The sequence below is a fragment of the Notechis scutatus genome, chromosome 2, assembly GCF_049901735.1.
Source record: "Notechis scutatus isolate UNSWTSFEM ecotype Mainland chromosome 2, rNotScu1.2, whole genome shotgun sequence".
NCBI lineage: Eukaryota > Metazoa > Chordata > Lepidosauria > Squamata > Elapidae > Notechis > Notechis scutatus.
Genome location: NC_142010.1, coordinates 84,925,749 through 84,953,063, shown reverse-complemented (window position 1 = coordinate 84,953,063; position 27,315 = coordinate 84,925,749). Strand labels below are relative to the sequence as shown.

General features: G+C 38.4%; 1 protein-coding gene across 3 annotated transcripts; it reads left to right on the top strand.

Annotated features, from left to right (window-relative positions):
* KIF3A (kinesin family member 3A) lies at positions 1-27,315 on the top strand. 3 transcript variants are annotated; one of them, XM_026687613.2, is made up of 17 exons: positions 1-159; positions 1,601-1,883; positions 4,533-4,677; positions 6,464-6,548; positions 7,376-7,481; positions 7,911-8,050; positions 8,345-8,542; positions 11,599-11,773; positions 12,434-12,535; positions 17,669-17,825; positions 18,425-18,605; positions 19,944-20,054; positions 21,012-21,137; positions 22,339-22,392; positions 22,775-22,843; positions 23,523-23,647; positions 24,694-27,315. In XM_026687613.2, exons 1-17 carry the CDS (start codon positions 154-156, stop codon positions 24,740-24,742), a joined length of 2,112 nt encoding a protein of 703 aa, XP_026543398.1. In that variant the 5' UTR covers positions 1-153; the 3' UTR covers positions 24,743-27,315. The 3 variants fall into 3 exon arrangements, with proteins under 3 accessions (XP_026543398.1, XP_087811481.1, XP_087811480.1); XM_087955354.1 differs by lacking the exon at positions 1-159 and having other exon boundaries at positions 1,595-1,883; XM_087955355.1 differs by lacking the exons at positions 17,669-17,825; positions 18,425-18,605; positions 19,944-20,054; ... (3 more) ...; positions 23,523-23,647; positions 24,694-27,315 and adding an exon at positions 14,200-14,690 and having other exon boundaries at positions 10-159.

Here is a 27,315-nt window from a genome sequence, read left to right as displayed (position 1 = left end):
AAGCGCACTGGCCTCCGTTATTGTTCACAATTGTAGCGGAGCCGAAGGGGAACATTGTAGCCGTGAACGCCCCCCTCCGGCTCTCTGCCTCCCTCGGAGCGACGCCTTCCAGCCCCGTTTGAGTTCGCCGGCGGCGGCGGCGGGAGCAGCGGCATGCCGGTGAGCCACTCACCCCAGCCTTTCCTTTCCGCCCCGGCTTCGTACGCCCAGGCGCGCCGCGGCCCGTTGCTAGGGACGGCGCTGCCCAGGGAAGCCGAGCGAGGTCTGGCATCAGGTGGTGGGCGGGTGGCGGCGGTGGCTGCTGGGTGCGGGAGTCTGCCGTGGGCCTTAGCGAAAAGAGGCGCTTTTCACGGGTCTCGCAAGGCCGGTCTTCCCGGGGTGGACCTGGAGACCTCTTTCCCCGGAAAACCCCACGAATCGCCCGCAAGGGATTGTTGAGTCCGAAATAAAGCACAGGGCGTCAGGCTAGCCATCGCAGCCTATGAGACGCCAGGCCTCGGGTGAAGGTAACCTTCCCCTCTTCATCCAGATGTGATGGACGACCCCGCCCCTCGTTGGCTTCACACGGTAAACCCAGGGATGGTTGCCAGTTTACAGGTAGTCCTCGACCTACGACCACAACTGAGCCCATCACTGGTATGGCCACAATTGAGCCCCAAATTTCTGCTTCTCAGCAAGACGGTTGTTACTGAGAGTTTTGTCCCGTTTTATGACCTTTCTTGCCAGAGTGGTTAAGTGAATCACTGCAGTTGTTAATAACATGGTTGCTAAGTGAATTTGACTTCCCCGGTGATTTTGCTTGTCAGAAGGGCCCAAAAGATGATCACATGACCCTGGGAAACTGCAACCGCCTGGTCAGAAGATAATAAAAATCCAAGGGCAACGCATTATACAGATTATTTAAATGTGTGTGTTTGGTTAAAACTGTATTTTGAAAGGAATAAATATATTTCATCTAAAGAGGCGGGTCCCCAACCTTTGTGGCTTGGCAGCTGGCTGGCGGGGGGAGGAGAGAGGAACCGGGCCACATGAGTGGTGGGCCAGCACATACATGCAGCTTGACTTGCACATGTGGTAGGCCAGCATGCACGTGCATGCACATTCAGCTTGACTGCATGTTGCGCTGCATGTACATGCATGTGTATGCCAGCCCACCACTCGCATCAAATCGTGTGTGCGCACTGGCATGCTGCTTGCATGAATTAAGTTGCACACATGCATGTGTGCATCGGCCTGTGGTCCGCTTGTGAATAGACCATGGCCTGGTAGTGAGCTACAGCCTGGTGGTTGGGAACCTCTGTTTTAAAGTAAAGTACCTTTATTGGGCCTAACCACAAGACAATCTTTCCAGATCAAATGCAAAAATGTTTCATAAAACATTTGGGTGCTCCTTAACTATTTTTTTTAAGTGACCACTTAAATATAATCCAAAAATAGAGGATCTCATATTTTCCAAAAAATAGTTATTGCCAAATTGCTTCAGGAAGAGTTTTATTTTATTTTTTTCTATGGGAGTTACGAGTCTAATCATGTTTTGGTATCTTGGTTTTGTTCCTTGCTCTTTGTTGAATAATAATGGGGCATTTCTTTCTCCATGTAGATCAACAGATCCGAAAAGCCAGACAAACCTGATAATTCCGATAATGTCAAAGTTGTGGTTCGTTGCCGGCCGCTCAATGAGCGGGAGAAGACCATGTGTTATAAAATGGCTGTCAATGTTGATGAAATGAGAGGCACTATTACTGTGCATAAAACAGATTCTTCCAATGAACCTCCCAAGACATTTACTTTTGATACTGTATTTGGGCCAGAGAGCAAGCAACTCGACGTCTATAACTTGACTGCAAGGCCAATTATTGACTCTGTGCTGGAAGGTTACAATGGTAAGTGCTTCTTCATTCTAACGGGATGAAGAAGGGGAGGAGGGAAAGCCAGTTGTAAGCCACGTTCTTTTGCAACACAATTGCCTTCCCTAAATATTAGAACTACTCTGCATTTGTGTGTGTGGTGGGGGTGTGTGTGTATGCATGTGTGAATAGATACGTACAGACACACACATGTGCATGTTCTATTTGATTATAGATCTCCCTATTTACAAAATGGATTTGCTTCTTTTAACGTCTCTACTCTGAGCCACAGAGAAACAATCATCAATAGAGTCCTTCAAAGTGCACTAAGATAGAGAAGGGTTGTACTTTGTTTCTGTGGAAACCTTTTTGCTCAGAAAAATAATCATGTGACTGTCTGCCTTTCTTCACCTATATATAATACAAGATAACAGTCCAGTTAGACTTATTAAACCAAGATCAGCCAATTCAACACTCACTATGTTTGCAAAAGGCATTAGAGTCGGGTCTGTCAAAGCTGAACTGTACATAGGAAGTCCTCGACTTATAACAGTTCATTTAGTGTCTGTTCAAAGTTATGACACTGAAAAAAGTGACTTATGACCATTTTTCACATTTACGACCTTGTAGCAGCCCCATGATCATGTGATCAAAATTCAGGTGTTTGGCAACTGTCTCATATTTATGACCGCTGCTGTGTCCCAAGGTCACCATTTGCAACCTTTTGATGAGCAAAATCAATGGGGAAGCCAGATTCACTTAACAACCATGATACTAACTTTCCAACGGCAGTAATTCAATTAACAACTATGTCGTAAAATGGGAGAAAACTCACTTAACAAATTGTGGTCGTAAGTCGAGGACTAACTGTACAAGTCTATATATACTTGTTTACCCCTAACAGTTACAAGGACAATACAGGTGGTCCGTCTTGTTCAGTAACCACCCAAAGTTGCAACCACATTGAATGAGGGAGATTTACAACAGATCCTCATAGTTGGGGCCATTGCAGCGTCCTGTGATCATGTAATCACCATTTGAGAGCCTCTTTGCTGGCTTTTCACAAGCAAAGTCAATGGGGAAGCCAGCAGGAGGTCAAAAATATTAGCCAGGATGCTGCAACCGCTTGAGATTCGTCTAAGAATGATTGCTGGAACTGTCATCATAAGTTAATGGAGTCACACAACATCACACTGCGTAACCACATCACTTAGCAATGGAGTTCCTGGTTACTGTTGGTAAGTGAGGACTACCAGTATACTCTTTTGTACAGTATATGCAACTCCAAAGTTTTTTTTTCTGGTGAGACATATTGTCATGCCCTTGTTAGAGTCAGACTCTGAGGGAGAGGAGGAACAGCCAACAGGGAATGGAGGTGTGGCTCCAGAGGGTTGTGGAAGAGGCTTGGAAGGGGCAGAGGCCAGCTGGGCAGTCAGAGGAAGAACCAGGCCCGTCCCCTTTTCATCCTAGGACACACACGGAGGAACATAGAAGGCAACAACTTGGCTTATGAGAGAGGAAGCGGCCATGATCCCTGTCATTGGTTGCAGCTGGGGAGAATAGTATATAAGAGAGACGGTTAAAACACAGCGTTGCCAGAAGCAAAGTATGTGTTATTTTGGGCTGAAGTTATCTTGGTTGGTGTCCTTCCAACAGATTGTGCTTTGTTATCTCCTTGAAGTTGGTAATTACTTATCCTGGCCCATTGTGGAAATTCCTTCATTGTAGTTTTTTTAGTTTTTTATTTCACCCCTATCTGCTCAATAAGTTCAGACTGTATTGCTTTCTTTTGAAGACTATTTTTGAATAGGTTTTATCTCCAACTGAGAATTATTGAACAGTGGGGCCAAGTTGGAGGCATTAAAGGACATTTATTTACGTTTTGGATTTTGTTACATTTGTCATCACACATATATGATAAGTCAGTTCTTTGGTTGTTGAGAGTTGGGGTGTTCAAAGATGCCCGGTTTTATTTGGCTCGAATCAAAGGACACTGAACCTAATATTCACATCGTGGATTGACATGCACTTATCCTTCATTTTATGAAAACATTTTCTAATGTTCAATAAGTATACCGTACGTAGAAAATTGTATTTTAGGCTACAGAAAAAAGTATATGGGTAGTTCTCAACATACAACCACAATTGAGCCCAAAATTTCCATTGCTAAGTGAGACATTTGCTAATCACTGAAGTTGTTAAGTTAGTAAGATGGTGGTTAAGTGAATCTGGCTTCCCCCTTGACGTTACTTGTCAGAAGGTTTCCAAGATGCTCATATGATCCCAGGACACTGCAACCATCATAACCCTGAGTCACTTGCCAAGCACCTGAATTTTCATGTAACCATCAGGATGCTGCAACAGTTGTAGAGTGTGGGAAATGATCATAAGTCACTTTTTTCAACGCCGTTGTAACTTGGAACGTTCACGAAGTGAATTGTTGTAGGTTGAGGACTACCTGTAATTTGGGGAAGATATATTTTTAAAAAGAAATCACAGCTCGATTCAGAAATGGGATGAAACAGCTTCATGAATGAACGTATGAGAAAGTGACATGGGCCAAGGAAAGAGCTATGTTTTTGCTTCATGCTTGGAAGTTTCATAGAGATCCTTACTTCTCAACATACCCATGGCCTGTGCCCTCCTGGTACTAGGAGTGCTTAAAAAACGGGATTTATATTACAGGTACCATTTTTGCTTATGGACAGACTGGAACAGGAAAGACTTTTACTATGGAGGGTGTCCGGGCTGTACCAGAACTCAGGGGAATCATTCCCAATTCCTTTGCTCATGTATTTGGACACATCGCAAAAGCTGAAGGAGATACAAGGTAAAATAATTGGTTTCCTTTCTTCACATTCCTATCCTGCCAGTATCGATTCCATTTCAGAAGTGCTTTCCTGGACCAGACTGAAATTCCATCTAGTCCAAGGATTCGGTTTCTGATTGTGTGGAAAATTAGGTGCTGGCGGGAAAACACAAGCAGAACATGAAGGCAGCAGATGTTGTCACACTGAGAGCTGGAAGGCAGTGCCAGTGCTACTTGGCTTTTTCTATCTAGAGTTTCAAGAATTTAGAAACCAATGCACACTCCCTGCTCTCTTTGTGAACCAAAAGCTCTATTCATTCATTCATCCAGACACACTTATCTGACTCAAAGTCTAGCTGGCCAAGGTGGGTTTGAATTGCAGAAGAAATTAGGCATATAAATCCCTCTTACTTATTCTATACTTTCAAAGTTTGACCAGTACCATTGTGGCACTTTTGTTATATCACTCGGTACTTTTCCTCCAGAATGCCATTGTCTCATCCAGTTCACATGGAAACTGTCAGCTGTTTTAGGAATGGTTCTTGTTCTTCAAAGTCATCCTTTTTGTCCTTGAACTGAACTTGGGCCTTATATCTGTGGAGGGCAAATGTATCATGTATTCTTCATAGGTGCCCATTCACACACATATATAAGCTAAAATTATGCATTATCACTCTGTCATTAGAGTGATTGGTATGGTTTGTTAGTGTCAGCATATTGGCATTAATATACTGATTGACATACATTTCATTAATTAGTCTGATTATACATGGTTAATGTATTTAAACACTATTCCTTTTAGTTTTCTTTTAATATCCAAAGATAGACAGCTTTTGAAATTTGCCTTATAATTATCTAATGCTCCTGTTGATTTGTCAGGAGCAATAAATTATCTAAACTAAATAGATGTTCCATGAAAAAAAAAAAACTTCTATAGGACATACTGCCTCTAACAGCACTCAGCGATACATATGTAAATTCTTACTTGCACAGTCTTCTTTGTCTTTTAATAAGCTTCTTAGAAACTTACTTGCCACCGAGACTGAGATGGGTGGTATATAAATGTAATAAACAAATTTATAAAGTTAATTATGTATTTATTTAACTTAAAAAACTTGAGATCTACCAACTCAAACCTTATCTAAAAAAAAATATTGTGTACCAACATTGTTCTAAACAGTCTAACTTAAAGTAACCTGGTTCTTACACATATCTCTTCACTTTTGTCTACCCAAAGCTTTCTTCTTTTTAGTATAATTTAGAATAAAGGGAAGACATTTTGGTTACTGTTAAATATCATTAAAGATTTAAAAATAACCAATTCTTGGACATTTCCTGCAGAGATTCCATAGATTTTTTATAGTAGATCACCATTTATCTATGGCTAACAAGATAGATTTACTCTTCCCATGTAGTTTTCCGAGTTTCTCTATTTTACTCCAGCAATGTGAGATAGTGAATACTTCAAGAGAAGAAAGGGGATTCCTTACCATAGAAATCTGCTCACAAAAGAGTGGATGGCATTCCATTGTCTTTACTTCATAGCTTTATGGGAAAATCATACAGAGCATCACATTTGTGTTGCATTTCTCTCTCAAATACATTTTTAATTTGAAATGCCCCAAATGGAATCTTTTCTTTCCCTAATAAGATAGAGGCTATAAGTCTCTTTTCAAAAGTTCCGTTAATTCTTTTTAATCATTCTAGTGTATCTTCCCTTTTCTCTTTCTGCCCCCTCCCCCCATTATTCATACATTAAAATTAATTCTGGCAATGTTTTTGCTGTAATTGTATTTTTAAACTTCAGGTTTTTGGTTCGAGTTTCTTATTTGGAAATCTACAATGAGGAAGTACGTGACCTCTTGGGAAAGGACCAGACACAGAGGCTAGAGGTAAAAACTTAAACTCTTTCCATTGTGAAAACTAACTACATGATCACCTCTTTGCCATTTACACAAATGACATTAGAGTGCTGACCTCTGATTTATTATGGCTTTTCACATAGTCAGTTAGATGTTTAGACTGGATTTGCCATTTTTATCCAGCTATCAAATCCTCCCCAAGTCCCTAGGATAGGCAAATGTTGTTGTTTGATTATATTAAAGATATCATCATAGGATGAAAGCAGTTCCAAGAAAAGCTGCCTTTTGCAATTGACTGATGGTTATTTTGTCAATGTTGATGGTGCTCCGGGTGTTTTGGCATTGTACCCAAGGCACCTAGTCCTATTGGTATTATCTTTGTTTTCTTTTGCCACAGTCGTTCTGCTTCTATTTGTAGGTGTTTATGTTTTGTGAATTTTTCCAGTTCTTTCTCTTCTCTTCTGCCTGCGGGTACTTCAGAGTCCGCTATCCAGATTTTTTTGGGGTCTTTCTTCGCAACACTAGTTAAGCCTGGACTGTTACGTGTTTGTAGGTACTAGTTATTACACGTGCACACACAAACAGAGTAAATATTCCTGCCTTTTTTCTCCACAACAACAATCCCATGTAGTAGACTAGGTTGAGGGAAAATAACTGGCTCAAAGTCACTCAACCAGCTTTTAGGACTAAAGGATGCCTAGAATTCACAGTCTCCTAGTTTCTAGGCCAGCACCTTATTCACTCTACCAGACTAGTTCTCTTTAATATTCTAAGAACATAAATACTTGTATGGTCTATTCCACTGAATATAAAGAACATCAGGAATAGTTGTTATTATTAACTAAAATGTCTTATAGGTTAAAGAACGACCTGATGTAGGAGTCTATATCAAAGATCTTTCGGCCTACGTTGTAAACAATGCAGATGACATGGATAGAATTATGACTCTTGGCCATAAAAACCGTAAGTTGCATAGCTCTAGTTGAGTTCTTCATATTCTTTGTGGAAGGTCCTCAGTTTCATTAAATGTGTATAAAAGTGTAACAAACACTATAATATTTATGGTGGTTCCTTTGTCTTTTCCAATGCAACTGGCCCAGTACACGTGTTTCTACATATGCAGCCTTTGATATAAAAAAGTGATCAAATTTGAATTTGATTTGGTTCCTGACATTTGCCTAAGTTTTTCATTTTTATAATTAATATAAATAGAAAAAAGCACTCAGGCAAACTGAAAACAGCTCGAGTAGATAGAGTTTTGATACCTGTTCATTCATTGTGTTATTTTCCCTTCCATCCAGTGTTGGAACAGGGCTGCTAGAGCTGTGTCAAGAAGTCAAAAAGATTTTGCTATTAATTCAAGCTTTTAGATTCCCTTCTCTGTGTCCATAGGCTCTGTTGGTGCCACTAATATGAATGAGCACAGTTCCCGTTCCCATGCTATCTTCACAATCACAATTGAATGCAGTGAGAAGGGTGTGGATGGGAATATACATGTGCGTATGGGCAAGCTACATCTTGTAGACCTTGCGGTAAGTTTTACTTTTCATAAGTTTGTAGCATGTTTGTCACAGGTATCACAGCTATTGTCGGGACTTCCTCTGCATTTTTAAAGAAGCTGCTAGAAATTACTAGTTGAAGTGGAGGATTTCTTCATGTCCTTAAATGGACCCCTTCTCTATTTGTGTGGGCTTGTTGTGCATGTGGTTGCATATCAAGCAGACAGCCTTTTTCAGCTGCTTTTCTTCAATGCTCTTCTTTGAAGAAAGTATTTCTGGAAGAGCCCTTTGCCCCCTAACTCGCTACCTCTTTCTCTCTTCCTAAAGGGTTCAGAAAGGCAAGCAAAAACTGGAGCTACTGGCCAACGATTGAAAGAAGCAACAAAAATCAACCTTTCTCTCTCCACCCTTGGGAATGTTATCTCGGCGCTGGTGGATGGAAAGAGCACTCACGTGCCTTACCGCAATTCTAAACTGACTCGGCTACTCCAGGATTCTCTTGGCGGCAACTCCAAAACTATGATGGTAATAATAAGGAAACATTAGTGATTCATGTGGGGCAAGTTAATGACAGTCCAGAGGTTACCAGGTTGTGGATGGGGAAAGCAGGTTCAAATTCAATCTAAACAAGATGGAATTTACTTGTTGAATCCTTCCTCTTGACATAACATCTACTCCCAGAGATGATGCTTGCCGATCGGAATTGTATCAATTGGTTCTCTATTACATTGTCCAATTTGTTGCAGTTCAGTAAGGATAAATTATGAACAATTGGTTCCCCCCCCCAAGCTTTCCATGCCAGGAATGTAAAGAACTGGTGCAGTGGAAGATGATTAGTGGCTCTGGTTTTGATGGTACTGATCACCTGCCTACTGTGTAGAATGCCATTGTCCAAGCATAGCTGGAGAGTTATGCAATTTTTGGCTTGGAGCCTTTCTGGATTGGGTTGTAAATGTTTCCCATGTGCTTAGTTTTTTTGTTTTTTTTTGAAACAAATTTTATTAATTTTAAAGACAAACAAACCATCATTAACCATTGAATACATAAAACCTCTTTCCATTATAAATTTTACAAGTCGAATAAAACATTATTTTATACAACATAATTCTATTTTACACCATTTCCATATGAACATATAAATATCTCTTAGCAAATTTCTCATTATTTCTCTTTACTCTTATTCGATTTCATTATTATTATTAGTTTTTCCTATATTTATCCAATTTATAGTTATCATCTTCATTTCTCTCTGACTTGGTTACCGTGATTCTCATCCAACATTCCTCCAAGGTTTTATTAATTCTCAAACAGACATAAACACACAAAACACAAAGACATAAAACTTCTTTTTAGTAAGTAACTTGGCCCCAGATTACCTCTCTCTATATGGACTTCAATTAAATTCGTGCTCATCTTATATACCATTACCTATCTTATTTACCATTCTATATCTTCTATATAGCTCCTCCCCGCTTTTCACTCTTCTTAATTCTATTTTATTTAATTCATTTTAATTTAAATCATTGTGCTTGTATCTTTTGTCCATTCTTTCCAAATTATCCATTTATCTCATTCCCTATAGTAAAAAAAAAAAAGGATTTCTCCTGGAATCACTAATCAGAGTATGATGCCTTTCTATCGTCCCCCTAAATTAACATTTAAAATAACGCCTAGTACCCAATCTGATTCTGCTTAGTGCATTCTACCTACTAACTTTTACAAAGAAGAAAAAATAATCAAAATGATTAAATACATAATTAGATAATAAATCTAAATATTAAATCTTGTAACATTCCAATTATCTATTTCAAAAACAAATGCTACAGTAATAAGTTTATAATAACATCAACACAATAGTCAATTAAACTCTTTAATTAAACTCAATATTTTAAACATTCCCTTTAATATTTTGTTAAATTTTAAAGTCTATCATTACTAAACATTTCAATATTTTAATCTTTTATTAATTCTTATAACATTCTAGTTTTCTATTTCTAATACAAATACTACAATACCATCTTATGTACCTTGCAGAATCTTCTTTTTTAAAGAAATTATACATTACCCTTTGTCCCTAAAAATAATTCCTTTTTTCCCATCTTGTTTCATACCTTTGTGGCTTTTTTCCCCCTTTTCCCTTCCTTTCTTATCCCACCTGACCTTTTTACCCCCCCTCTCCTAACCTCTGCCTTGTTAGCTTCCCCTCTCTGTTGTATTCCTTTTTTCTTTTGCTTTCTAACATTATGTTGATTTTGCATCTTATTTTTCTCTTTCTTGGGTGTTTTTTTAAGTCTTAAGTCCTTCATTTTCCTTCCTCTCTTTCTCCTTTCTTTCTTAATTAAAATTTTGGATTCATTAAAGATGGCTTCTTCTTCTTCTTCTTCTTCTTCTTCTTCTTCTTCTTCTTCTTCTTCTTCTTCTTCTTCTTCCTCTTCCTCTTCCTCTTCCTCTTCCTCTTCCTCTTCTTCTTCTGCTTTCTCCATCTGTTGTTGTGTTTGCTGATAAATAGCAAGCACCATTTCTAAAAAATGAAAGGCTTCTTTCACAGCGTCCTTGCCTTCTTTCTTTATTTTTCCATATTCCTTTCTAAGTTCATCAACAGGTAAAGCCATTGTAAACCTTTTCTTTTTTTCCTCTTCTTAAAACAACCAAGATGTTTCAAAAGTTAGAACAGTTCCCCAAAGTCCCAGAGTCATCAATCAGTCCAAACAAAGCACAAAGTTCTCACTTTCTCTTCCTGGGGTAATATCAATAAAAAGAAAAGAAAAGCCCAATCTATATTTTAAAGCCTTGTTGCAATTAATTTCTAGTCTCAAAATCTTCAAGGCATCTCCTCCAACAAGATCTTAATATTTTTTTTGTCCTCTCCCTTCCCACTTATAACAAAGAGCCAAATTTTTACCTTCTATAAAAAGACAGGTTTCTCAATATCCATTTATTGATTCCATAGGGAAGGAGAGTAAACTTTCCCTTTCAGCACCTCGAATTTGCCGCTTGAAATTCTCCTCTGGAAACAAAGTATCATTCAAAAAGTCATAGTTTTCAGGATGTTAGGTGTATCTTAAAGTCCTGGGTCAGCCAAGAAAAAACTTTCTCTTCAAAACTTTCTCCCTCTTCCTCCTGCACAGTCTTACCCAGCTGCCGGCTTCTTTGTGGTGGCCATTACAGACCGCCCCTCCACCGCCTTGAGAAAAGGGGGTTTTGCCGGCTGGGGAGGGGGTCTGCAACACCCCCAAACCCCTCTCCGGATCTCCCCTGTCTTCGGCTGCCTCTATGAGGCAGCCTTAGCCTCCAGACCCGTCGGGATCGGAGGCACCAAGACGACTAGCGCCGCAGGGATCGCGCAGTATCGCGAATCCCTGCCGCTGCCGAAGCCGACAAACCGGAAGTCTCCCATGTGCTTAGTTTTGAAAAGCAGACAAAACGTTTTCGCGCTTAAAATCCAACTACCAGTTTGTTGGAAATCTAACTTCAGCTTACATTTAACCATAATGTTGCACTTCCTGTAAATTGAGAATTGGACTGCTGTGTACTTAATTGCAGGCTTTTATGCTTGTTTATTATTTTTTCTTTCTTCTCAGTGTGCAAATATTGGCCCAGCCGACTACAATTATGATGAGACCATCAGCACTCTGCGATATGCTAACCGTGCTAAAAATATCAAGAATAAGGCTAGAATTAATGAAGATCCAAAGGATGCCTTACTTCGCCAATTTCAAAAAGAAATAGAAGAACTTAAGAAAAAGTTGGAAGAAGGTAATTTGTTCATTTTCTCCTATTAATGCATCTGGCTTGTAATGTCCCATTTTAAATACATTCCAAGTTCTCCAACAAAATAGTGAATGATGAATGTAGATTTTAATATGTATATCAGATTAACCTGTGCTTGCTTCAAGAAATTAGGATGATACACAGATTTGTTTTCTCTCTATTTTTTGTCTTTGAGCATCTTGTAATATAGCTTAGGCTAGGAGATACTGTCCTAAATCTACCTGTCAAGTTTAGCAGCTTAATGTCTTCTTTAATCCAGGTCCAACATTCAACCTCCATTCACAGTTTTAACTTCTTTCAATAAAATGTTACATCTATCAATGAGATAGCTAAGAATGTGTTGCAAGTATCACCTATTCTTATTCACTAAATGTAGTTTTGTTTGCAACAAATACAAAGCAGAAGGCACAGTCAATTACATTTGATAAGAAACAGAACCTTTGGTAGCAATATTACTTGCCAAGGATTTCTTGATAATCTTCTAATTATTTTGATCAATTTCTTTGTGGTTCTATTTTCTAACAAAAGTTGTAAAGCTAAGGGGTGAAATTAGACTGAGATTTAAATTAACATACCAGGATTCTGTAGATAAAAAATAATTTAAAAGCATTTGTTTCCTGTATTAAAAATGCTGAACTATTGTAGGGGAAGAAATCTCTGGCTCTGAGACCAGTGGCTCTGAAGAGGATGATGAAGAGGATGATGGGGAAATTGGTGAAGATGGAGAAAAACGAAAGAAACGAAGAGGTAAGGTGCTTTCAGATCACTTGATATCATCTTCATGTTTGTGCCTGAGTGCCTACTTCAGTAAACTTGTCCTTCTGTAAAAATTGTATTTTAATTGTGTAACAATTAAAAGGTTTTTTTTTAAAGGATAAAATAATTGTGGGGTGTAATGACTCTCAAATATCTTCAGGCTAGTATTAATGTTTCCTAGAAAGCACAAGAGTTAAGTTCTGGGCTGTCTTCTGAACTTTGGCTTCTACTTCATTTAAATCAATACGTTTTAGAACTGGGGGTATTTGCATGTAGAAATTTGGTTGAGTGTATTGGACATTCATTCCTAAAGACAATAGTTTTGTCTCCTGTTTGGTGATTGTGGGGGGAAATATTGATGGCACTGTTAAGCTTTACCTCACAAAGGATATCCTTCTATTAACTCCAGGGACTCTCTAGAAAGAAAAAGAATCTACAGGACTTTAAGCTTCCTGTTGATTTTCATTCATTTTAACTTAATTTTTAAAAACTTAGTCATAATAATGTAGCTGTGCACATAAGATTTAACTTAGTCTGTTGTATGTATCAAGTCCGGGTAGTAACTTGAGATAGAATTTCAGAATCTACTTTTAAGCTGAGTGATGTGCTATGGAGACAAAAGGGGGCATATTTGAGTTTCAGTGCTCTGGATAGAGAAAAACTATTGTTATTTGGTTGCAAAATGACTTCTTTTAGGAGTTCTTATCCATGTCTAATTGGATAGCACATGACCCGAAACCTGTAAATGCATTACTGATTTAAAGAAATCTTCCTCAACTTGGAGCCCTCCAGGTGTATTGAGCTTTAATTTTCATAAATTAAATGCATTTGGCAGGAGATTATAGGAGTGACACGCTCAAAATATCTGAAGAACACCAGGCTGGGAAAGGTAATTTAAATCAGGGATGGGCAATTCACAAGCCCATTGGTCCCCAGGCACACATTTTGTGTACTTCAGAGCTCCCTCTGCCATGTTGTAATGATGGTTTTCTCAACCAATATTTAAGGTCTGTAGACTGCTGTGAAGTTGATTCTGATTGATTTTTACCTGGGGGATTTCTGCCTGGCCCCTTCTACTTTGTTTCATAGCTCAATCAAATTCCTTGAAATCCTGGGTCAGAACAACAAGTTCAAATACAACTTTTATCTAACTTTGCTCTAAGCAAACATTTTGTGCTTAGCTGAAAGGAGTCCTAATTTGGTTGAAGCAAAAATACCTGAAGGACTGATGCTCCTTTCTCCCTTTTATGGATCTCTTCCTCCTCTGAGTTTTTAATTGATGCATTGTTAGTTACAGTTAAATCCCAAACCTTTAATAATAATGTTTAATAATGTTATTGAAACATTGCCTGAAGAAGTGAGAATTGCACTTCTTTACAGACCAAGGGATTATAAATTGTGTTGTTGATTTCTCTGCTCACCCTCAAAAATGGCTGCAGGAGCATTTGTCAGCCAATCGGGGTACATTAAAATGCTGAGCTGTACAGCTGCACGGCAGGGATCTTAAAGTTACCTGAGGTGATGCATCAAAGAGTCAGTCTCTCTTGAGGACTTTTGGGTTGATCTTTTACCCTTTACATCTAATGTTCAGCATGTATTTCTTGTTTCTTCTTCTTTCCTGGGATTTCCATGGGGCCCACTTCTGTATTTTCCAGGCAGTAGCAGCAGCAGTAGTTCAGACTCTCCATGCTCTGTCATAGAAAAACCTCTGGATAAAACCTTCACTAGTGAGTGGGAGCTCTTAAGTCATCCAGTGAAGCTTTGGCCTTGCCATAATCCGTGCACTCGTTGTTTTGATGCTGCATTTTGCTTCTCTGCCCCTGATACATCGGTTTTGTTCAGAGTGAAATGTGGATTTGCTCCACATAAAGTAAAGCATGCTTTTTCTTTTGCTGTTTCAAACTTACATACTGTTCTGACCCAACTGGGTTCTATGAATGCTGTTCCTTTACAGATAAAAGGCTGTTTTCCAACCATTATCTCTGACAAGAAAGAACCTTGCCAAGTTGTTTGCCAAGACTGCCAAAAACCCAGAGATAAGAACTAATTTACAAGATTCACGAACTAAGATTTCCACCAGTTGAGCTTAAGAGCTTCTTTGCTATCTGCAAAGAACGCTTTTTCAAACCTGGCTTTTATCTTCTTGAGGGAGGGGCCATTACCTTGCAGCCTTACTCCCGAGTCGCCTGTGCTGCTGTAATTGTTCTTTCCTCCGAGTAATCCTTCGTGCACGCGCACTTGTCACAGGCTCCTCAGGAACCTCCTCGTCACTGCTACCAGCCCCCACAATCTCTGAAGGCGGCAATCCACTCCCTGATGGTCCTGGCCCCTCTCCTCAGCTGTCTGCACCTGCTGCTGGCTAACCACAACACATACAAACACCAGGATTCACCTTAGCTAAATAGTTCAAGACAGGGAAAAAGAAATATTGGTATTGCTCATATCAGTCCAGTGTTAGGTAACAGAAATGATTTTTAAAAAGGCATTGTTGACACTGTCTGATATCGTACAATCATACTAAGCATAGATAGCTTTTGGCAGATTTTTTTTTCCTGTAGGTATATGTTTTGGAAAGGGAGCTGGATTAGATAATCTTTGATATAAGTGACATTGAATGTCACTAGTAAATGACTTTAGACCCCAACACTCTGCTTTTGTGGGAACTTCCCATTGGTTTCTGAAGCAGGGGTGTCAATAGAGTGTGGGTTTTTCTTTTTTAAAAAAGTCAAAATGGCAGCTTCCATTGCATTATTGCAGGCACCATCTTAACTGTTTTGACCACACCCCCAGATCCCCTAACTCTAGCGCAGAGATATCAAACTCGGCCCAGTGGCTGGATCTGGCCCACAGGGTGTTTAGATCTGGCCCACGGAGCCACCCTGGAAATAACAAATGACTGGCCCACAGTACCTCTACCAGCAAAAATGGAGCTCGCAAGGGTTGCATGCACCCCTCCTGAGCTCCATTTTCACTTGCAGAGGGTTGCAGGAGGCCGTCGCAGCCGAAAATGGAACTTATGAGGGCCACGTGTTGCCCCCCTGAGTTCAGTTTTCATTGGCAGAGGGTTGCAGGAGGCTGTCACAGCTGAAAATGGGGCTTGGGAGCCTGTTTTCTCTGGCAGAGTGCTTGGCCGCCACAGGCACCCTTGACACAAGTGACATGATGACCACACTCACCCCGGCCCCCTGAGATCAAACACAACCCTGGTGCAGCCCTCAATGAGTTTGACATCCCAGCTGTAGAGGAAAAGACACCCATATCTTAATCATGCATATTTGCATGTTAGATGTTTCCTGCTTATCAGAGTAAATGGGAAGTGTTTGCTTCAGCAGAGTTTTGCAGATAGTGATCGACTAGTTCCTGGAACAAGTTCAATAGATCTTTATTTTATATATCCATTAATAGTTTGAAACAAACAGTCTTCTCCCACCTCTCTTCCCAACCCCCCACCACCACCACCTTGGCTGCTGGCTGTCAATCACAATGGAATGTTGTTTTCATTTGGGAAACACATCACAGTCGGCTGAATACTCTCCAGCTTGATATGAGAAGTGGGATAGTGATGGCAGCTGCTTTTTGAAATCATAACTTTCTTTCCCCACATAATGGCTTTTCCCCCTTTTGCATGCTGCATGTTTCATGGCGTTTCCTCCTCTTACTTATCTTGTTCTCCTCCTCCTTTTTGTTAATCCCCATTAAAATGTGCCACTTTATCTCTAAGGAAACACCTGAGTTTTTAGAAAGAGATATGCTTTTATTCAAATCAATGTTACAACCATATTAGAATCTATGAATGATGCAGACGGTTGATTGAAAATTGTGATCAAACACCAAGCAAGCTTGATTGGGCATGCCTGACAATTGACTGCTTCAAATACCCCAGCCTTAGTTAGTCTAGGTAGCATATTATTTTTTGGGATGTTTCTCTGGGCACATTTTCTGAGATAAGGTTAGAGCTTGAATAGCAGAATTACCATAACACTATTCCGATCAGTAATATTATATTGCAATAAGAAAACTGAAGAGTAATCCGATTCTTACTCCAGTTTTGAAATGAAACAATAAGGTTGACCTTTAATCTTGCATTGTGGTGTTTGCCTTTTCTGTACATAGATGCAAATTTTGGAATGCCTTATTTTTTTTTTTTAAAGAAATCAAGAAATAATATGTTTCTTTTTTTTTTCCCCTCTCCACCCCCTTCCTCTTTGTGCGTGTGCTGCCTCTCTGCGATTTGTTTGCCTCTTCCTCTTAAATGCAAGATCAAGCAGGTTGGTGTGTTTGATTTGCACTGCATCTAATAGAATTTAAATAACTTTTAAAAACTCACCTAGCTTTTTGTGCTCTAAAATCTCGGTGGATACAATGGGCATGCAATTCTACTTAGTCTGTTTTGTTCATGGATCCAGTGCAGCTAAAATGGAAGTTGTGGGAGGAGATTTTACCATTTAGACAAAATTTGGGAAACATTGTCCAAATAAAGATATGGGAGACAAGCCAGGGATTGTCCTTCTATAGCAATAGCTCAACTATTGTTTTTTTTTTTTTTACCTTACCAATATTGTCCTTTTGAGTATTTCACATTGTGGGGAGGAAGGGGCAAAGAATAAAATGGGGCAAACAAAAAACAAATTCTTCTTTCCCCCCCTGCTTCTATTTCTACCCTCTGACCAAATGACAAATTCTGCTTTAGCTTAATAATTTTGCTCTCTTTTTTCTTCCAGCAACATATTATTCCAACACTGTGCATCTCATTTTTAGTTTTAAAAGTTAATATCACTAGAATGTGTATATCTTTTTAAAAATCAAAATCTATGTCGTTCTAAATTAATGAAAATATTTTTGGTGGGATAATATTGGGACATCTTACCCAGTTGATCATTATAAATCAAACATCCCCAATAGGAACGAATAACAATGTATTTGACGCAAGACTACAGTACCACGACCACAGAATGGTTATTTCTTGATTCTTGGATGATAGATACACTTTTTAGAAGTCTCTACATTGCAGTATCGATTACAAGCTTGTTACAAGAACAAACCCAATGCAAAATTTTATTAGTATGATAATACAATGAGAAAATGCCTCTGCTTAATTAACCTTGCTTTTAAATCCTGTGAAAGGAAAAAAGAAAGTTTCCCCTGACAAGATGGTGGAGATGCAGGCCAAAATTGATGAAGAAAGGAAAGCACTTGAAACAAAGCTCGATATGGAAGAGGAAGAAAGGAACAAAGCCCGGGCGGAACTAGAAAAAAGGGAGAAAGATTTGCTTAAAGCACAGTAAGCATTCTGAAATTTGAGAAGACATTCATAGAACATTCCTCTAACACAGCGTTCTCCAGGCTGGTCCCTGCTGATTTGTTTGAATACAACTCTGATCAGCACGACGTATCTCGGAAGGAGGATAACAGTGGTTGAATAAAAGTATTCAAATCACTTCACATGCCTTCTCTAATTGAAGCTTTTATAACAACTCATAAGGAAAGTTGGCATTATTATTTCTTTCATCCCTGTTTATTGAAGTTCAGGGAAATACTTATAGAGGTATTAGAGAAGTAACTTAACATTGGTGAGAGAGAGAGAGAGAGAAGCAACTTTCTTTTGTTGTAAATACAGCTGCATTAGGGTTCCTGATAAATCAGATGAATTGCTGAAAAGTAGGCCATGTTCAGCCTGGCTGATGTTGAGAGAACATTATGCCAATCTTAAAATCATACTAAGTACCCCTACTATAGTCTCAGTTTACTTAAGTGAATGTAAGGAATTGTTTAGGACTTTTGTCATATGCAATATGGGCTGCTCCATTAGACTTGGGATTTTTAGCTGTAGAATCCTGGCTATAGAAATGCAAAGAGTTTTTTCTTCTTCTGCTTCTCTAGGCAAGAACATCAGTCACTATTAGAGAAGTTGTCAGCTTTGGAAAAAAAAGTGATTGTGGGAGGTGTGGATTTGTTGGCTAAAGCTGAGGAGCAAGAGAAACTTCTAGAAGAATCTAACATGGAATTGGAGGAACGAAGGAAAAGAGCAGAGAAACTTCGAAAAGAGCTGGAGGAGAAAGAGGTCCACTTATTCTCTTGTTGAACTATTGATTTCTTTTATTCTAAACAGCCACCACAATACTGTTCTTCATCTGTGCGTTCATAGGTTCAGGCAAGGCTAAGGAATAATCAAGGAGTAATAGCTATATCTGCATAGAACATGATAGCATCCCAAAGTTTAGAGAGATGTCCTGTACTACAGGAAAGATGTAAATAATAGTCCAATGAAACCCCTTTACTTTTTACAACCCTATTTTTTTAGAATAGAGATGGGTAAACAACTGGCATACTTGCCATCATAAATTGAAAAAGAGGCAGCATCCTTTTATGGCACTCTTGAAAGGAAACCAATATTGAAGCTTTTCTAGACAACAAGATGTAATTGAAGAAAATAAAAAGAAATTCATGGTTTAACTACTAAAGGAACCAGAGAAGGAAGCATCTAGTCAAAATATAACTGTGCAATGATCAAGGATGCCATGTCTGAGCTGCATACATTTGGGCAAGTACTAAAGGGCAGCAATGAGAAACAAAAATGCTTACTCTAGTGGTCACTCAGAAGCTTGCAACCCAGACATGGCAAACGATGCTTCTGAATTCAGAACTCAAGAAAGCAGTGAAGGAGACTAGAAATTTGATAAATGGGGAATACCTTTTTGGACAGAAGACTTTGTCCAAAAACATAGCAAAAGAAAGAAAGTGTGTCCTTAATATCTAAGTACATTCAAAAGAAAGTAGGAAAATAGATTGAGTTTGGCAAAAGTTCATTTTGTCTGCATTTAAGTTGTAGTCCCATAGTCCTAGGAATTAATGCACTTGAACTAACCAACCAGTCAAGGCTTCAAGTTCAGTTTCAGCTTCAGGAAAACAAATGAAATGAAAATGAAAAACTAAAATGGCAACTAGAAGGAAGGAAAAGTGGACTTTTCCATCTCACAAATATGTCCATTTTTATCACAAGCTTCTTCCTTCAAAAAACTGGATGTTTAAAACTTTGGAGATATTTCTTGATACTCATTGGGTAGCACCATACGGAAGCTCTAAATCTTTCAGGTGTAATTGATAAAAAACCACAACCATGTAAAAGACCATAGTCTTTTTCTACTTCAGCATAAGTAGAAGCTGGAAAATACCTCATTTCCTAATTTGTCAACTCTTGCTAATTAAAGCATTCTAATAAGATTTAAAAACCTCAGTGAACGTCTGAAATAGATGCACAAATGGCACAAATGAATGACAAAATATTATCGTACTCTTATTTTATGAATCCTCCTCCAAAGGCTTATGTAAAATAATATTCTTGCACTTGCCCATCAGTTAGATAATGGTGACCTATCTATTTTTTTAATTTGAAAAATAGCAAGAGCGTTTGGACATTGAAGAAAAATATACCAGCCTGCAAGAGGAAGCTCAAGGGAAGACTAAGAAGCTTAAAAAAGTGTGGACAATGCTTATGGCAGCCAAGTCAGAGGTCAGTATTATAAATAGTGGAAAGGTCTGGTTTCAGGATAAAGGTGCTGCTAGTAGCTATACAGAAATGATTCTTGTAAGAGGAAATTGAACATGGCTCAGTGGCTGAATAAGAAGAAACTAAAGAGGAAACTGCTACTGGCAATTGGTATGTGAGATGTTCCCTGAGTTTTTTTTAGGAGACTAAGGTTACTTATTGAAACAAGCATAGCTGCTGCACATATTAGTATACAGGAACAACATTTGCTTGAATTATTTAGACTTTTGAAAGATTTGGTAGCATGACCATAAAAAGAGCGGTTTAAGTCCAGTTTAAGTTTAAGTTTAAGCTCTATTTAACCTCTATTTTTGGAATAGAGGCAGCAAAAGAAAAAAATCCATCTCTTCCTCCAGCAGTTTATAGTAGCATGAAGTCAATATGGCCTTAGCACATCGGAAAAAGAAACAATTCCTAAATACTTCTGTATAACTTATTTGCTATACATTTGCTTATAAGATACATAGATTCGAATACTGTTCTTTGAATTCCTATCTGATTCTGTTTATTTAGATGCATTTCTAATAGCCTAAGATTGAAAATGAATGTTTGGGGGGGAAATCTTGGGGATACACTTTTCTCAATTCACATTGACCCTTTTCCTTTATTGCTGATACATCTAGACAGCTTATTACAACTTAATTTTCACTATAAAGATGATTTACAGTCATTCACATATTTTTCCAACCAAGTGTTTTGTTTGGTTTTATTGACCACTGTTCAAGGAATAAGAAAGAATATTTCCTAATGGATTATCTTTAAGTAGGTTTTTTTAAAAAAGAAATAGCAAACAACAAGATGAAAACAGGATAATATTGATTGTTTAAAAATGTGATTTAAGAATATAAATTTTAAAATATAATTTTAAAATATTTTTAAAAATATTCTAAATATTCTTGATGGTTTGGTTTATATTTGTAGATGGCAGACCTGCAACAAGAGCATCAAAGAGAAATTGAAGGCTTACTGGAGAACATTCGACAGCTCAGCAGAGAACTTCGTCTTCAAATGCTTATAATTGACAACTTTATACCTCAGGATTACCAGGTGAAACATTTCTGATGATTTTGAGAGATTAAGCAGTAGCTGTAGGAGATCTGTCTGAGCTTGAGGGTGGAGTCAAATGCATCATCACTTTGGAATCATTATATCCCTGTGAGGTAACTTCGTCCAGCAACCCCCCCTGAAGTCCATTGACTCTTATCTGGTTTTCAGAAGCATTTTGGCATTTTATATTTTAGCCCTCTTTGAATAAAACAAAATTTCTGGAGGGGAACAGATTCTTATGAACAGGTAGAATGAAATACATTTGTACTGCTTTAGAACTCTGTCTAATCCTGATTTCCTGTGCTTGACAGTAGCTGTAGCATGTATCATAGCTAGTAAGTTAGCATCTACTTCTCAATGGTGAGCCAGAACAAATTCTCATTTTAAAGAAGCTGTTTGCTGGAACATCTCCTTTGCTGCCCTTACCATATTTGAAGATCAGGTATTTTTATAAAGGAACAGACAGTGAGATACTTCCCATGTATTTTCTCCAGCATAAATTGATGAATTTAATTTCATGAAACTGAGTCATAGGCTGATAGTTACGATGGCAATACTGAGTATCCAAATTTAAACTGCACTGAATATCAGTAGCTGGAGGCCAGAAGTATATGTGACTTCAAATCACTCTTCTCCTGGTGTTGCCTGGACTAATTCCGGCACTTTTCCAGGCAACATTTTCTGAAGGTGTTTGCCTTTGTCTCCTTGGCTGAGAGAATGACTGGCTCAAAATCACCCTAATGACTTCATGTCTAAGATGATAAAGTCTCCCAGTCTTTTAACCACTGTACGAAACTAGCTCTCAGAAGTCAAAAGAAAGGTACGGAGGTTTAAAGCTATCACATTTATAAGCTTTCACAATAACAATCTAAATACAGGGCTAAATGAGCCCTTTATTGTACGTACTTCCTTTATTTATATCTTGTAAGACAGCTTCCTAACCTGAGATCTCTCTTCTCCTGGCTGGAGAATTCTAAGAACTGAACTTTACACAGTTGAAGGATGTCCAGATTGGAGAAGGCAGATGCATGATATTTTAGCAGTGAGAGGTTGGGTCTAATTTATCAGGAATGGAGGAATGTAAAACAAAGCTCAGCACAGAAAAACTTGCTGGGACAATGCCTATTTGCTTCTGACTCTACTATGTTTAATAGCAACCTCTGTTTCTCTTTTCTGTTTTTTTGTTGTGATTCCACTCCAGGAAATGATTGAGAACTATGTTCATTGGAATGAAGACATTGGAGAATGGCAGCTGGTATGTGAGCTCACTTTTGATACAAAAATAGTATGTTCTGCAGAATCTGACTCTTATGCTACTTGTATTAATTTACCAAGCCTCCTCTTAGTCTGTTCCATTGATGATGTTAACATACTTTCATTTTATATTTAAAATATTATCTGTATTTTCTTTTATAAGAATGCCTTTTTCTTATACAATTACCATTTACATGTTTATTTGGAAATTTGTTGTAGCTACATTTCATATTTAATTTACTAATATATGTGGGATGAAGCAAGGACAAAAATGCCCTCGCCTTACCTTGGTAAGACCACTTCTTACTGTGACAAAAGCCAACAGTAGAAAGCGATTGCTTTTGAAATGTCTAATTCTTTTTTTTTTTTTTTTGTCTTTTAAGAAATGTGTGGCGTATACTGGAAATAACATGAGAAAACAGACTCCAGTGGCAGATAAGAAAGAAAAAGATGTAAGTGAGCCTTTGCAAATATGTGTTGTTGAAAGTCCAGTTTTCAGCTTTGTAGCTATCTTTAATACAGGGGTGGGATTCAAATTTTTTGACAGCCGGTTCTGTGGCTGTGGCTTAGGTGGTAGGCGTGGCTTGGTGGTCATGTGACTGGGTGGACATGGCTTGGTGGTCATGTTATTGGCTGGGTGTTGCCAACTCAATATCACTCACATCGAGGCACGCATCTCCTCGCCTGGCCTCTCATGACTGTGGGGATGCTGCAATAATTGTAAGTATGAAAAATGGTCATAAGTCACTTTTTTCAGTGCCATTGTAACTTTGAATGGTCACTCCACACAAGCAAAGTACCAGCACAGGAGGAAAAAATAACTTAATAGAAGTTCCTGAGACAAGAAGTCTAGTCCTGCCAAGAATGTAATAAGGGTTAACGGAGAGGCAGTTTCTGTAAGCAACACCAGAATGTTTCCTTCCTGCCTTCCTTACAGGATTAGGCCAGTAATTTCTTCTAACAACCGGTTCTCCGAACTGCTTAGAATGTTAACAACCGGTTCTAGCGAATCGGTGCAAACTGGTAGAATCCCACCCCTGCTTTTATATATGAATGTTTTGGTTTGGACAAGAGTACTTTGGCATGATCCATTAATGTTTACTCATCATGTTCACTTTTTCCTCCCCTCAGCCCTTTGAGGTGGACCTTTCCCATGTATATCTAGCTTACACTGAAGAGAGCTTGAGACAGTCTTTGATGAAACTAGAAAGACCAAGAACATCAAAAGGAAGATCAAGGCCCAAAACTGGCAGAAGGTTAGAACCACTGTGAAATACTATTTTGTGCCCAGCTTCAAATTTAAAAGGAGTTGAGATATTTAAGGCTGTATGCAAACAGGAGGAAGTCCCCCTCCCCCATTGGTATATTAAGAACCCCCATGTATGTCCCTGATACATGTATGGGGATGGTCCTGTTTTGTGTGCACAATTAGAGCCAACAGAACCTTACATAATAATTCTGAATCACTTTTCAGTTTAATAGAACATTTTTTACTTACTAATCTACACTTCTATAAGTACGGGGGGTCAGAACATTACCTCACAATCAAACCTATTACTCTTTGCACGTCAATAGTAAAAATAAAGCTGCTAGAGGACCCATGAAGTATCATTCAGGTGTCAGCTTTGGAATCCTTATTAAAACCTGCCACACAGCTGAGGAGGATGGAAGGGGGCTGCTGTTATTTGAGTAGCTTTCAGCAGACAAAATAGATATATAAAACCTTCAAGGTCATTCTCTGTGGCACAGCAAGAATTGTAGCTGAAGGGTGATTGGTTCATGTGATTTATGATGTGAAAGAAAAGGGGTGGGTGTAGGTTGAGTCTTGTGGGAAGTCTGGGAGGAAACTTTAGTTTCGGAATTCCACAGACGTGCCAAGTTTCTGTTTTAATAAAGCACTTTGAGATTATGGTTGTCTCAGAATTACTGATTGGAACGGATAATTTCTGGAACCTTGACATCAGGTTGGATGGATGTCTTGCCTAGAGTTAGGTCAGAGACTCCTTCCTGCATCTCTTGAAACAACTCATTTATTCCTATTACAGCCTCCAATTAAAGTGATTTATATCTCCCATTCTACTTCCTCATCCCCCCCAAAAAAGTCCATTCATGCCATTGGTCATGACTTTCCTTTTGCATAATGTGTAAAATCGGTATTGTTGACTGTTCTGTGAATGTAGGTTCCTTTTTAATGCTTTGTCATGATCATACTACTTTTTGTCCTTGGCTGTTTCATTTGTATATATGAATGCATTGAATATTTCTTGATTTGACTAACGTGCACCATCTTCTCTCCAAACAGGAAACGCTCTGCAAAATCAGGAGCTGGGATTGATTCGCTGCTTCAATAGGCCAAAACAATTGGGGATTGGGTAAAGAAAATGCTTGTGTGGCTTAACACCTGGCCCAATATTGTCGGCTTGCAGTTGTTACTCAAGACAATAAGAAAACAGTTTTGTTTTCTGTTGGGTTTCTCTTACATCTTCTCTTATGCTGTTGTATTAATTCAGATTCAACAATATGGGGGTTGTAAACTTGTCATGGGTATGAATTCCAGTAGGCATTGTGCAAAAGCAGCTATTGGGAATATCTTTGTATCTTAGATTGGTATGTATTCAGTGGAAACGGTGGTATATGTGTCTGTTTAAATTTTAAACATATTAGCCATATTATAAGTAAACAAACAGATTTCTATAGCTGACATACACTTTTTCTTTGACTGCTGCCATTTGCTATAGACATTATTTCCTGTTTGCACAGCTGCAGATTTCTGTTTTTTTACATATAAATAGTAGTTAACAATACTTATATAATCTGGAAATTCTTCGTGCCTCTTAGGCATCTATATCTGTAGGAGAATTTCCATATATATGCATATATTTAGTAATATGCAAAGGTGGGCTGTTATAAAATAATGATGTTGGATTTCTCTGGGATGAATGGCAGAGATAAAGGAATCATTGGGATTTCCATTGTGGCAAGTAACACAATCTACTTCACATATAGATGTTTGATTCATAAGAAGTTCAAAGAGATAATTTAAAAGATAATGTGACTCCAAAGGAACATGCTTTTTCATTTATAACACTAACATTTGAAGAGAGTAAGAAAGTTTAGAAATGTTTTAGGAAATAACTTTGGTGTTGCACAAACATTTCTGTGGAGAAACAATGCAGATCTCAGAATGACAGCACTTGAACCAAGGGATGCTGTACTTACTAAGCACTGAGATACTGGCATGCAGTAGCGTTAGGTATTTAATGAATTTTTATCTGCTCTTCCTAGATCAGACCTCAATAACATAAAGTCCATAGGAGCCCTACTCCCATGATGCTATTAAGTGGCACCCACAGAATTCCCAAATTAAACACAAAAGCCTTAAAATGTGGAAACCTTGGAAATTTGGTTCACAATTTAGTGATGTTGATGCTAATGTCATCACAATTCAAGTGTTTTAAAGAACTGAAGCATCATATTTTTTCATCATTCAACATACTTGGTTGATTCCAACTAATTTCAAATCCAATATTTTATTTATGAAGATAAAGCTGCTGCTATCTACGGATGTATTTTATTTACATTCATACATCACATTGAGAATCCTGGAGATACCTGTTAACTGTATATATTTGAAAAGTCTTAATTTTAACCTGACATGTTGTGATTTGCATTTTAAAAGCTGTGCTAGTAAATGTTCTAAAGAAAAAGAACTTGATTATACTTTGATAACAGGATTTCCAATAGCTGTTATTGAATCTTGTAGATTGCTAAAGATGATCTCTGCTTTTTAAAATCTCAGTTGAATTTATCTCAATGTCAACAAAGGCACAATTGATGATGCATATGGAGCCAAGATGTGAGTACAGGGAAAAGAATGAACAGGAGGGAAGAATAACAACCTTCTAAAATAAAAGCTATTCACTTTTGAATATTACAAAACAAAGTTTAGGGAATACAAGTACATAGTTGGTAGCTTATTAGATTTAAAACCAAAATATCCTAGTTCTTTTCAAAAGCAGCGTTCTAGGTTTGGCAGAGTTAGGAGTGGTGCTTACTGTGGCAAGGAGAAACAATACATAGCAGTGCTTCCATTGATGTGGGAAAGGGGTGACTTGCTGGATGATGTTGAACACCAGGTCCTAGTATATCCAGTGATTGTTAACTCAGTCTTTGTTCTAGAGCAGGGTTGTCAAACTCACGTCACCACAGTGGCATCATGTGACATATTGGGACTTTTCCCCCCCTTCGCTAAACTGGGCATGGCCCATAGGCCGGGAGTTTGACAGCCCTGTTCTAGAGCCAAGCTGCAGATGAACCTGCTCTTAGCTACGTTACTTTGTTTTCTTCAAAGCACACTGAAGCGGCTTCACAGGATGGAGTGAGCTGAAAGTGGCTTTCAAGGCATCCCAAAAGTTTGAAAATGACTCATCTTGTCTTAAAAGAGTTGTTCTGTGTTGTGGATCACCACTTTCAAAGGCTTTGTACAGCCCTGACACAAAATCAGAATTCAGGAGATTCATATTTCATTAGTCAGATTGAGCTAAAGCTTTTATTCATCCTGTTTGTTTTTTGTTGCAACATGTAAAGTCATTTGTATGTATAGTACTTCCCTTTGTTCTTTAAACTCTTACCTAGTTCTTACATTCCAAGCTGAGCAGGAAAAATGGCACTGTCCCATTGCAGATAGTTACTTTTCCAGTTTAAATTAATACCAGTTGATTACTGTTTCTTGCAACCAGCACTGCATACATTAGGAGAAAAAGATGTATAATTTGTCCCTATTTATTGTTTTGCTAACATCTTTAAGGTTTCAAGGTTATGGTTTTGTGGTATGCAAGGTGTGTTCTTGTTAATGTATATACTAGTAAAACATATTGACAGTTAAACATATTGGTGCCAACAAATAAAGGTCTTGGATCCTCCT

Bases quoted from the DNA above. Each gene is read 5' to 3' on its own strand.
- KIF3A (XM_026687613.2), top strand. The intron at 7,482-7,910 runs GTAAGTTGCATA...CTGTGTCCATAG, and splicing joins GACTCTTGGCCATAAAAACC to GCTCTGTTGGTGCCACTAAT. The intron at 22,844-23,522 runs GTAAGTGAGCCT...TCCTCCCCTCAG, and splicing joins CAGATAAGAAAGAAAAAGAT to CCCTTTGAGGTGGACCTTTC.